The sequence below is a fragment of the Acomys russatus genome, chromosome 4 (genome assembly GCF_903995435.1).
Source record: "Acomys russatus chromosome 4, mAcoRus1.1, whole genome shotgun sequence".
Taxonomy (NCBI): Eukaryota; Metazoa; Chordata; class Mammalia; order Rodentia; family Muridae; genus Acomys; species Acomys russatus.
The window spans coordinates 14,292,830-14,305,081 of record NC_067140.1 but is presented as its reverse complement, the minus strand read 5'-3'; the positions used below and the strand labels follow the sequence as shown (position 1 = coordinate 14,305,081).

Sequence of the window (12,252 nt, the reverse complement as noted above, 5' to 3'; positions counted from 1 at the left end):
TGCATAGAAGGAGGGGCGGGTCTCTCTTCCTGGAGAGTGGCTGGGAGGGGCTGGACCACACGCTGAGGACTTCCTCGGGTCTCCTCGGGTCTCAGTAAGGCTCTTTGTTCAGGAAACGGGAGAACATGGTGAAGGCAGCTTGGGGCTTGTCTGTGGGGACCATGTGTCCAGCGCCCTGGGGAGCAAAGCCTTATGAGACTTGGATCCCCAACATTTATCCTTCCCCTCTTGACCCTGAAAGTTTGCCCTGATGCATCAGGGGTGACCCAGGCCAAACGAAAGCCAGAGGGTTGGGGTGGGGAGGTCCCCCATTAGGCTCAGAGAATCCTACCTTGATGGTGAGAAAGGTGATGTGGGAGAATTCCTTCACGAAGCCGGCTACCTGCTCTCCACTCTCCCCGTAGTCCACTAGCCAGGGCCGACGCTGCACCTCCATCTGCCCCGTGGGGAGAGACCTCAGCCGGTGGCCCTAGCAGCCTTGCTTCCCAGATGCACTCAAGACCTCAGGACTGGAGACTCGGGAATTGCAGACCAGAGCCGCTCCTGGTGTACCAGCCCGGCCACCCAGCACCACGTTACCTTTTGGTTTAGGGAATCCACAAACCACTCATCCCCCATGAAGTTGCAGGCCATGTCCACGTCACCATTGTATAGCAGGATCTGATATTTCTGGAGTAGGACAAGGGGGAAACGGGGAGTGTGGGACAGGCCCAGACCCCGAGCCCTTTCTTGGTTCAAGTCCTACTTTTCAGGAATTCAAAAGCCCAGCTAGCTAACCACAGAAACCTGAAATTCTCGCATTGCGTACTGCATGCCCAGGAATCACCAAGTTGATGCTTTAATATATAAGGAGAAGATTACCCACCCCTCCCCCACCCCAAATAAGTCTTTTTTTTTCCCCCTTCGCTTTTTTGAGACAGGGTTTCTCTGTGTAGCTCTGGCTGTCCCAGACTTGCTTTGTAGACCAGGCTGGTCTCGAACTCACAGTGATCCGCCTGCCTCTGCCTCCTGAGTGCTAGGATTAAAGGCGTGAGCCACCACGCCCTGCGGTCTTATTATGGAGTCCAGGCTGGCTTAGAGACTTGAGGTCTCTCGTCAGTCTCCCTGGGGCTGAGTTTACAGGTCTGATTCACCATGCCCAGCTTATTAGTCTCATTTTACAGATGAGAAAAATGCAGCTGAGAGTGAGTAAGACACTTTCCCAGAGCTGGGAATGCTGGCCCACAGCTGTAATCCCATTACTAGGGAGGCTGAGATGGAACTGCTACGTGTTCAAAGCAAGCCTGGGCTACAGAGCAAGGCAGAGTCTCAGAAGATCAGCAACAACCAGGGTGTGGCGGAGCAGGCTCTGAAGAGCTGCCCCGCTTGGCTGGTCACTCTAGCGCCTACAGCTATAATGGTGTGCAGCTCCCTGTGCCCCGGCTGGATCCTGCTGCGCTGTATCCACATACCTGCGAGCTGAGCAGTTTCAAGTATTGGGAGTTCATGCTTTGGTAGAGACGGCGGTACTGTAAGTTCACCACGAAGCTGCCGGGAGCACGTGCACAGGACGCAGAAAACACGGGGAATAGAAGAGGATGGTCAAGGGGGCCAAACCTTCCCAAATGCCTGGCTTTGGGTATAGGACCTCTCTAGGGCTTGCTTATCAGAATGGGAGCTGGAGATGTGTGGGCACACTGGGATACAACTAGCATTTAGTGCGTAGGGGCCCAGGAGGTATGAAAGTGACAGCAAATAAAGACGGAGGAGAGAGCACGGGTGGTGACCCACCAGGAAAGACCTAAACTAGGTTCTGATGAGCTAGGGTTACCCTTTTAGTGGAAGTGGGGGGTGGGGTGGGGCGGTGTCACAGAATGAACCGAGCAGCTCTGGGTGGCAACCATGTGGCAGTCGGGAGGGTGCCTACTCACTCACTAAATGTCAGTGTGTGGCCACTTCTGAGTTAATTGTTTGACTGTTCAAACAAGGGGGGCGGGGAGGTCAACACCACTAAACACCCTGCTCAGCTAATTTCCACCCTGAATGTCCACACCACCCCCTCTGAGAACCCTTAGCTGCAGGACCCCTACAGCCACTGCTGATGCCACCCCCTGTACCAAGAACGGCCATGAAAGCTCACTTGCACATGTTCCAGGGGGGCAGCTCCGCAGGGATGTGGAGGGCCTTCCGAACGTACGGGTTGTTGAGGTAGGTGGAAGGGGCTGTAGTGTTGGTGCAGGGGGGATCCATTTGGACCTTGTCCCCGGAACGCAGCAGTGTCTAGGGGCATGGACACAGGGTGAGGGGCTTCACTTTTATTTTATTTATTTATTTATTTTTTTTGGTTTTTCGAGACAGGGTTTCTCTGTGTAGCCTTGGCTGTCCTGGACTTGCTTTGTAGACCAGGCTGGCCTCGAACTCACAGTGATCCATCTGGAGGGCCTTTACTTATCTGTCCTACCTACCTACTCCCCCAGGGAGAGCTCATGCCCTGCCCTTGCATACCTGATGGAATTTCCGCTTGAGTGGCAGGCGGGTGAAGAGATTGCCAAAATCCTGGACCACAAAAGTGTCCTCGTCCCTGAAAAAAAACAAGAAAGTAGGGTGGGTGGTGGGCCTCTAGAGCAGGAGGGATTAGCCAAAGGTGTACACCCAGGAGCACCTACCTCTCATGGCCAGGCACCCCACCAGCACATGGGGCGTAGAGATTGTATATGTTGAGGCCAGAATTACCCACAATTCGAGACACTTCCAGGAGCTGTGACAACATAATCGTGTTTTTGGATCCATTTGCCTTCCATGACCTCACCCACTCGCCCTCAAGATTAACTACTCTGCCACCTCATTGGCCGTCATCACCTTTCATCTACTTGTTTCATAGGCAGAGAGAGCTCACTGGAAGGAATCTTCCAGACCTGGCTCTAATCCTAGCACCACTCTTCCCCGTCATGTGACTTAAGGCAAGTGGCTTAAGCACCCTGAGGTTCAATCTCCTCACTGGCTCTCCCGGAGACCACAATATTGGAAGGTTCAGGGCAGAAAGGCAATGAGGTGGGCGGGGCTTCAGCCCAGTTGGTAGAGTGCTTGTCTTCCATGCATAAGGCCCCGGTACCACCAAAAAGAGAAGCAATGGAGCTGAAGAGATGGGAGGTTCCCAAGAAGAGGGGGCAATCCATTGCTCAGGACTAAGGTGGGAGGGCTGGTACAGAGAAAGGGGCAGAAGCTCACATGGTTTACGCATTCTGGGTTTTTGTTGTCATAGAAGTTACACTTGTTCTGAGAGCAGCAGTGGGTCTGGAGCAAAGTCCAAAGCCTGTAGGAGGTTGGAAAAGTGCTGAGGCTTAAGACCTTAAGACGGCAGAGATGCTGAGAGGCAAGACGCTGTCTCTCCTCCCTCTAACGTCTCATCGGATCTTGACCCCGGGGGAGGAGGAAAGACAATACAGGGTGTGATGCATGAACTATCAAACCCAGTTCCAAAGACTCCACCCCTTACAAACAGCCCCAGCTCAGTGCCTTTTTAAAAAGAAAAAACAATGGTTTTAAGGGGTTCCTCCCCACCCCAACAGGGTTTCTCTGTGTAGCCTTGGTTGTTCTGGACTCACTTTGTAGACTAGGCCGGCCTTGCCTCTGCCTCCCTAGTGCTGGGATTAAAGGAGTGCCTCACCACGCCTGGCTGAGAGGTTTTTCTATGAAGTCTGGGCTCAGATCCTAAACCCACCATGTAGCCCAGGCTGCCTGTTTCCAAATGCTTAAATCCTGGTCTCTTAAGTATCAAACCCTTTGGCCAATCCCAGGCCGTACCTGTGTACATAAACCTGAGCAGGAATGTCACGTGCTGGAGGACAAGTGTGAGACCTCATGACTGGCACCACCCGAGACATTGCCCAACTGTCCCTCTCCCATACCTGTTCCCCAGAAGACCATGGTAGTAGGCAAAATAGACCAGCGAGTTGTCATTCTGCTCATAGGAGGCGAGTCCATTGCCGACAGCCAGCCCCTGTGAAACACCCGGCGCGCTTGTTCAGCTCACCCAAAGCGTGGGGAACGACGGGGACCCTCCCTTGACCTACAGCTAGACCTGTAATCTAGAAGCTGAGATCCAGAGTGGTTTGTGGGGGTGGGTGAGGTCCTTCAATCTAAAGGACAGATGTGGCAGCCTGGCAGCCTGACAGGCGAGCTTCCTGGAGTAGGAGGCTTGCAAGCTGCCAGGGTAGCCAACGGCCAAGCTAGTAGGCCGTGAAGGAGCGGCTAGGCTGACCTCACTGGTCCTAGGTCACAGCCCCAAGGTGCCTCCCTCCCCTCCCACACCTGAAGGTTCATGCTGGGATCCTGCATGACCAGTACGGCCAAGGTGGGGATGTAGATGCCAGCGTAGCTCTCTCCCGTCAGGAACAGTTTGTTGTCCTTGTATTCCGGAAAGCGGCGGAAGAAGTCTTTAAGCGCCTCGTAATTGTTCTGAGCCACCTGAGCATGGCGAGATTGGAAGCAGGAGACCCAATGCTTCAGCTAGAAAACTCTTCCAGGATCATGAACCCAACCCATTTCATTTTGTACAGGAGGAAGTGAGCTGGGTACCACAGATCATGTGACAGAGCCAAATGTGGACTCTGAGGCCATGCAACAGGGAGAATGGGGCAGGCAGCCAGGCAACAGACTCACCTCTGTGTCGTTCGTCACATACATCTTGTCATCGGAGTAGGAGAAGCCCACCCCGGCTGGGGACTCAATATACAACATATTGGTAATCTAAGGGGAGTAAGGGGTGAGTGGAAGAAGGCTCCCTACCCCCCTCAAGTACCCAGGCACCCCTGTAAGACCCACAGGTGTACCAGGTTCCAAGAGTAGGGGTTGTACTCCAGAGTGACGCCATCTCCCTGCACCTGGGGAGGAAAGACATAGCTTTGTCAGTCCCAACAGACAGCTGGGTGGAAAGAAACGGGCCATAGGCAGTTTTAGGCCCTTTACAAACTGCCACACTCCATGAGAGGTACAAAAGGCCAAGGGTCACATAAAACAAAATAGAACATAGCCGTTAAGGAAAGTAAAGGTTGGAAAACCACAGGTCCCTCCTCTCCTACTTTTCCCAGTCTCCTGCCCTCTCACAGCAGGGGAGCACAGTGCTCAACTCACCAGAAAGGGCCCATGCTCTGTAAGAAACCCATCTAGGGAGCTGCAGCCAGGACCCCCGTTGAGCCAAAGCACTACTGGGCTGTTCTTTGGGTCTTTCTGCGACTCCACAAACCTAGAAAGAGCACAGGGCAGGATTGGTGCAAGCAAGAGGCCCCGTCCTGCCTAGGGTCGTTAAAAACTCGCCCGGCCAGTTGTCATGCCCTCCTCGAGAGGCAGGGCCGCGCACCAGTAGTGGAAATGCTTGGACTCCGACGCTCTGAGGTAGCCGGAGTACTGCCGGAAAGAGGGCTGCTTGGCCAGCCCGGGAAGGGTATGGATTTCATCCTGGTCCGGAGCTGCTTCGCCCTGGGACGCCCAGGACACCAGCAGCAGCAAGAGCAGTGGAAACAACGCGGCTCCGAGCATCTGCGGGAGGAAGCACCGACGGAGGATGTTTACCAGTTCCCCAGATCTTTTGCGCTTCCGTGCAGCAGCAATTCTTGGGGAGTAGATGGCGCGCATCTCCGGGGAAAGCCCCCCACCCGGGTCCAGCTCCCGACCGCAGAGCCACGTTCGCTGACCACCAACCGGGAAGATCTCCGTACCTCTTCTTCCTTACACCCTTGCTCTCTCTCTAGGAGGCAACTGTGGACTGAAGTCATGTGTAGTCCTGGTCACGTGAGCTTCCGCATCACGTGGCAGTCTGCTTATAGGTCTTGCCTTTTTTTTTTTTTTTTTTTTTTTTCAAATCTGCCATATAGGGTAGGGAGTGGTCAGTTAACCAAGTAAAGTGTACAGCCCTGAAGGTTATTAGGGTGCCAGAGATCAGATGATTATAGTGTTGACAGCCAGGTTCCCTAGGCTCCTGGGGACACTTTACTGGCGAGATGCCGACGAAGCGGCGCTAGGACCCCCGGGCAGAGCCGGGGGAAGGTAGGCCAAGGGAGAAATGCCTTACATGGTCCCCCCCAACCCCCCGCGGTCTGAGCCTGCCGCCCAAAATAGCCTTTGGCATGAGTTGGTGCGGAAATGGCTGCTGCCTCCGAACCTGTAGGGTCGGGTGGCCCAAGGAGTCCTGCGTGCCCAGAGCCCCCTCCCACCCGTTTCCACCAAGTGCACGGAGCTAATATCCGCGTGGACCCATCCGGGACGCGAGCCACACGCGTGGAGAGCTTCGCCCACGGTGTGTGCTTCAGTCGCGAGCCTCTGGCCCCGGGTCAGGTATTCCTAGTGGAGATAGAGGAAAAAGAGCTGGGCTGGTGCGGGCACCTGCGTCTTGGTCTGACCGCTCTGGACCCAGCCAGTCTGGCCGCCGTGCCAGAGTTTTCACTGCCTGACCTGGTCAGCCTTGGCCACAGCTGGGTCTTCGCTATCACGCGCCATCACAACCGCGTGCCCATTGAGGGTCAACCAGAAACAGAGGCAGCGGTCCCCAGCGGCTCCGAAACGCCACTGGTTGAACCCTATCTGCGCATCGAGCAGTTCCGAATTCCCAGGGACCGCCTGGTGGGCCGCAGCCGGCCAGGGCTTTATAGCCACCTCTTGGATCAACTCTATGAACAAAACGTGCTGCCTCCCACAGCGCGCCGTAGCCGCCTGGGTGTTCTCTTTTGCCCGCGTGAGGATGGGACTGCTGACATGCACATCGTTATCAACGGGGAGGACATGGGCCCCAGCGCCAGAGGGTTGCCAGCTGCCCAGCCCCTCTACGCTGTGGTAGATGTGTTCGCTTCAACGAAGAGTGTGCGCCTCATCCAACTGGAGTATGGCTGTAGGTATCCCACCCCTGGTAGTGGCCATCTTCTGGGTCAGTGTAGGAACAGGCACCTGCTAGGACTGACTCCACAGCCAGCTAGCAAGGCCTTGGATTGTCAGCATCTGCGTGAATATCTCAGCTGGTTGACTGAGACACTCTTAAGGTCCCTTTTAGTTTGGAAGGTGTTTCAAATAGGATAAGGACTCCTCCTCCTCTTCTTTTCTTCTTTATTTTTTAGGTTTTTTTGTTTTGTTTTGTTTTGTTTTTGTTTTTCGAGACAGGGTTTCTCTGTGTAGCCTTGGCTGTCCTGGACTCGCTTTGTAGACCAGGCTGGCCTCGAACTCACAGCGATCCACTTGCCTCTGCCTCCCGACTGCTGGGATTATAGGTGTGCGCCACCACGCCCGACTATTTTTTGGTTTTTTGAGACAGGGTTTCTCTGTGTAGCCTTGGCTTGGCTATCCTGGCTCACTTTGTAGACCAGGATGGCTTCAAAGTCACAGCGATCCACCTGTCTCTGCTTCCCGAGTGCTGGGATTAAAGGCGTGCACCACCACGGCTGGCTTCTTCCTTCTTTCTTCTTTCCTCCTCCTCCTTCTTCTTCTGATGCTTCTTCTTTTTTGGTCCTGGGAACAAAGTCAGGGATTCATGAATGCTAGGCAAGCACTCTTGCTGTGCTGCATACTCAGCCCCTAAGGTAGGTGTTCTAAAACCAATTTTAGACCTGGGACTTATTGAGAATTTTGTACATTTACTTATTTTTGGTTTTCTGAGACCAACTTACTCTGGTCTGGAACTCAGTAGCCCAGGTAGGCCTCAAAAAATTGACAATCTTTTCTGCTTCAGCCTGCCGTGGGTTGCTCAGGAGCCACCACATTCAGCTATGAGTTGTGGGTTTTATTAGAAAAATGTTCATAGATTTGGACCTATCAGTTTAGAGCCTCCACAGACCCCAGATTGAGAACTTTGGGGGTTTTTTTTTGTTTGTTTGTTTTTGTTTTTTGTTTTTTTTTTTTTTCGTTTTTTTGAGACAGAGTTTCCCTGTGTAGCCTTGCCTGTCCTGGACTCGCTTTGTAGACCAGGCTAGCCTCAAACTCGCAGAGATCCATCTGCCTCTGCCTCCTGAGTGCATCACCACACCCTGCTGGTTTGTTTTTTTGAGACAGGGTTTCTCTGAGTAGCCCTAGCTGTCCTGGAACTCACTCTGTAGACCAGGCTGGCCTCGAACTCAGATTAAGAACTTTTTTTTTTTTTTCCCAGATTAAGAACTTTTAAATTCTGAGGTCTGGCTCATTGTAGCCCCTTAAACCTTTCACTTATACCTCTGGTCATGTGTCATGAATTCATTGAACTGGATCCTGCTATGTACTGACTGGGCTGTGGTTGCCCAGCCCGAGCAGATTTAAAGCTGCTGCCGAAGGGCGAAGGGCTTGGGCCGTGCTGGAATAGAAACAGGCCTGGCCAATGTTCTCAGGAAGAGGGTGAGGTCAGCTATACAAGCAGCTCCACCAGGCAGGCTGAGCCTGAGAGCAGAAGCTAATTCCCAAGTTCATGGCAAGAAGGGATGAAGGCGTAGATCTTCTCAGCCCTAGTGCTACTGTTTGCTGTTGACCGTCATCTCTCCACAGTGCCGTCTCTACAGACTCTGTGTCGTCTGGTCATCCAGAAGAGTGTGGTGCACAGGCTGGCCATTGACGGGCTCCACCTGCCCAAAGGACTCAAAGATTTCTGCAAGTTTGAATGAAGGCCTGTGGCCACCGGTGGGAAGCCACAGGAGTGCATCCTGCCTCCAGGGCAGTGGCTTGTCTGAAGTTGGGGGGTCAAATGGCTACCAACTGGGGCCAGAAATAAATAGAGCTGATGTTGGTGTTCTGAGCACTGGAGGATCTCCTTGCTTCTGCAGCCTTGGGAGAGGCACTTCTAGAGTCAGCAGGTCAGAGGAAGTATTTTAGAACCAATCTAGATTAGGGCTCTCCAGCATGTACACTCCTTTGAATTACCTAGGACACTTGATGAGTAACACACACACACACACTCACACACATACATGCGCGCGCGTGCTCTGTCCCTCTGTTTACCCCTCAACATTCTCCTTCCCTTTGTGGTTTGTGAGGGAATTAAACTCAGTCATTTTTGGTTGTTTTGTTTTTGTTTTTCAAGACAGGATTTCTCTATGTAGCCCTAGCTGTCCTGGACTCAATTTGTAGACCAGGTTGGTCTTGAACTCATACAAATCTGTATACCTCTGTCTCCGAGTGCTGGGATTAAAGACATGAGCCACCTCACAAGGCTGGCCTTAGACTCCCATATTCTGGGATTATAGGCATGAGCCTTAATGCCTGACTTGACACTGTTTTTTTTTTTTTTTTTTTTCTTTTGTTTGTTTGTTTTTGAGACAGGGTTTCTCTGTGTAGCCTTGGCTGTCATAGACTCACTTTGTAGACCAGGATGACCTCGAACTCACAGGGATCCACCTGCCTCTGCCTCCCAAGTGCTGGGGTTACAGGTGTGAGCCTCCATGCTTGGCTCCAGTAGATTATTATTTTTTTAAGATATATTTATTTATTTTATGTATGTGAGTACTCTATCTGCATGTACACCTGCATGGCAGAAGAAAGCATCAGATCACATTATAGGTAGTTGTGAGCCACCATGTGGTTGCTGGGAATTGAACTCAGGACCTCTGGAAGAGCAGACAATGCTCTTACCCGCTGAGCCATCTCTCCAGCCTGGCTCCAGGAGATTATTTAAAAACAACAATAACAAAAACACCTGTACCTCAGTTTGACCTCAACCTTGCTATAAAATGGATTGTGATCCTCCTGCTAGGACTATAGGCATATGCTCCATGCTTGGTTTTTGTGGTTAGCAAATGACTGAACAGCTTGACTCATGCCACAAGGCAGTGGACTCATTTATTTGTATCTCCGATCATGAGCTTCCATAGACATAACCTCATCTCAGGCTCACAATTCCTGGTGAGGTAGGTGTCAGCGTTACCCTCATTTTGCAGATGAGGATATTGAGGAACAAAACTGTCTTGGTGGAGCCAGGTGTAGTGACACACACCTATATTCCCAACACCTACAAAGCTGAGGCAGGGGGTTGGAGAGATGGCTCAGTGGTTAAGAGCACTGACTGTGCTTCCAAAGGATCCGGGGATTCAACTCCCAGCACTCACTAAACAGTTCACACCTGTCTGTAACTCCAGTTCCAGACACCTGACACCCTCACACAGACAAACATGCTGGCAAAACACCAAGGCATGTAAAGTAAAAACAAATAAATAAATAAAAAATAAAAAATAAAAAAAAAGAAAGAAAGAAAAGAAAAGAAAGCTGAGGCAGGAAGACCAAGGCTTTGAGCCCACCCACACAAAAGCAAAACCAGACAGGGCATGGTAGTTCATGACTTTAATCCCAGCAAGCAGGAGATAGGTTTGAACAGGAAGTAGGCCGTGGCATGGTCCAGGCCAGCCAGGGCTACTTAGTTTGAGCCTGTCTCAACAAACAAACAAACAAACACTACCACAACAAAAAGCAAAACAAAACACAACTAGAATGTACTTCTGAAGCAATGCTCACTCCTCGCATTTGCAAAGCCCTGGGTTCTAGCCCCAGCGCCAGAAGAAAGTAAAACGAAAACACCTGTCTAGATGCATCTTGACCAAGATAATGACAGAAGCCCGGAACATCCTGATCCTGGTCCAGGGTCCATTTAATCCCCTCCCATTGTGACATGTATGTTCTATAATGAGCAGGTTAGTATTGTGAGGTAGCGTCCGGTGTAAAGGGGACTATGAGGTGACACTGCAGAAAGCTGCAGAGTTAGGGCAGGAGGAGTAGGGCTATTCCCTCCCACACAAGGGACTTTGGGGCAGCCATGTCCTACTTCATGTCTCCACAAACTCATCTGGGTCTTCTGCCTTCTAGCCAAGGTGAGCCGTGGGGGTGAGGGTGAGGGGGGCTCCTGCAACTGGAGGGGACAACAGAGGTGCTTCCTGGCTTTGGGGGAGGTGGAGACTCTCTGATGGATGTTTTTGGGCTGACCGTGGAATTAGTCCTCTCGGAAGAAAAGATATCCAAAAGGCCCTGCCATCAATTAATTACCCACTTGCTCACTTATTTCACAAGCACTTGCCCATCACCTGCAGGATTGGGACTGGCTGCAGTTATAGATATGAGTAATGCTAACATTCCTCTGCTCCCTGGCCCTGCCCCTCAGGGCCTCTTCCTCCAAGAGACCAAGAATAACATTCCATCTTATTCTTGTCTCTGCAGGTGGGGCTGCTTCTTCGGGTTCGTCCCTTGGCCTCTATAGTCCTGCAGAGCCAGTGGTGGTGTCACCTGGTGGATTAGGCCCACTGAGCCAGAAAGCTGAGCAGATGGCACCTGCTGCCCAGGCCTGGGGCCCTACCTTGGCAGTACCTGAAGCCAGGGGCTGTTCTGGGAGTGTTAGCTGGGAGACACCTCGGAGGAAGGAATACAACCGATACTGTCCCAAATTGCCCCCCATGAGGCAGCTGGAGAGCTTGGGCTGGGCAGACCCCTGTTCCCGAAGCAGAGCTTCCTACCTGGGCGGCCCTGTCAGGCCCCGGCCCCTGCTGCTGTGTGGGCTGTCACCTGGGGTTCTGCCGATATCTTCCGAGGCAGGGGGGAAGGAGGCTGGCTCCCAACCTGACATCTGCATCCTTACCCTGGCCATGATGATCGCTGGCATCCCCACCGTGCCTGTGCCAGGCCTGAGGGAAGAGGACCTGATCCGGGCAGCTCAAGCTTTCATGATGGCCCATCCAGAGCCAGAGGGAGCTGTGGAGGGGGTGCAGTGGGAGCAGGCACATGCCCACATGGCTTCTGGGTTGATGCCTTTAGTGAGGTCCAGGAGGGGCTCCTGCTTGTAGTCAGATGAAATAGCATGAGACACATAGGGCGGCTTCTCCGTATGGTTCTTGGGCAGATAGGGTTGGGGATGACTACGGCAGGGGTGGGGAGAGGGTGTGGGTAACTGAGCCACCCTGATAAACTGCACTGCTTTGCCAGGACCACCCTGCAGGGAGTTCTTGATAACGCCAAGAAAGATCTGAGCAGATTCAATCAAGTTACCTAGGTAGGAAGCCATGTTTGGAGAGTAGAGAAAATTTTCTTGTCTAAAGTCCTAGACTATGGATTTTCCTCTCTCCTGTGTCCCAGCTTGCTGAGGCAGATGGGACTGTGGGCAAATGGAGGGAATGGACACTTGGCCGAGCAAACAGAACAAAATTCTTCCCCGTGACCCAGCCTGTGAGGACGCCTAGCTTACAGATTAAGTTGAGACTTAGAGAGAGGCTTTCTTGGGGGTCTCATGCTAGTATCAGCAGAACCAGGCCTCAGAACTATGGCAGGCGAAAAGAACAAAGTGAATACACA

The 12,252-nt window shown here is 52.4% G+C and overlaps 3 protein-coding genes across 3 annotated transcripts; 2 read left to right on the top strand and 1 right to left on the bottom strand.

Annotated features, from left to right (window-relative positions):
• Nucleotides 1-14: 14 nt before the first annotated feature.
• Ctsa (cathepsin A) lies at nt 15-5,553 on the bottom strand. Its single transcript, XM_051143787.1, has 14 exons — nt 5,339-5,553; nt 5,113-5,224; nt 4,812-4,862; nt 4,642-4,728; nt 4,291-4,446; nt 3,888-3,979; nt 3,208-3,292; nt 2,646-2,737; nt 2,485-2,560; nt 2,120-2,259; nt 1,452-1,527; nt 580-669; nt 332-436; nt 15-175 (listed from the first exon to the last, which is right to left on the bottom strand). Exons 1-14 carry the CDS (start codon nt 5,515-5,517, stop codon nt 92-94), a joined length of 1,425 nt encoding a protein of 474 aa, XP_050999744.1. The 5' UTR covers nt 5,518-5,553; the 3' UTR covers nt 15-91.
• Nucleotides 5,554-6,116: 563 nt separating this feature from the next.
• On the top strand, nt 6,117-8,838 carry Neurl2 (neuralized E3 ubiquitin protein ligase 2). The gene is made up of 2 exons (XM_051143786.1): nt 6,117-6,862; nt 8,476-8,838. The coding sequence occupies exons 1-2, from the start codon at nt 6,121-6,123 to the stop codon at nt 8,589-8,591; spliced, it is 858 nt and encodes a 285-aa protein (XP_050999743.1). The 5' UTR covers nt 6,117-6,120; the 3' UTR covers nt 8,592-8,838.
• A 2,148-nt stretch (nt 8,839-10,986) lies between these two features.
• On the top strand, nt 10,987-12,240 carry Spata25 (spermatogenesis associated 25). Its single transcript, XM_051143785.1, has one exon. It carries the CDS (start codon nt 11,034-11,036, stop codon nt 11,745-11,747), a length of 714 nt encoding a protein of 237 aa, XP_050999742.1. The 5' UTR covers nt 10,987-11,033; the 3' UTR covers nt 11,748-12,240.
• The last annotated feature ends 12 nt before the right edge of the window (nt 12,241-12,252 follow it).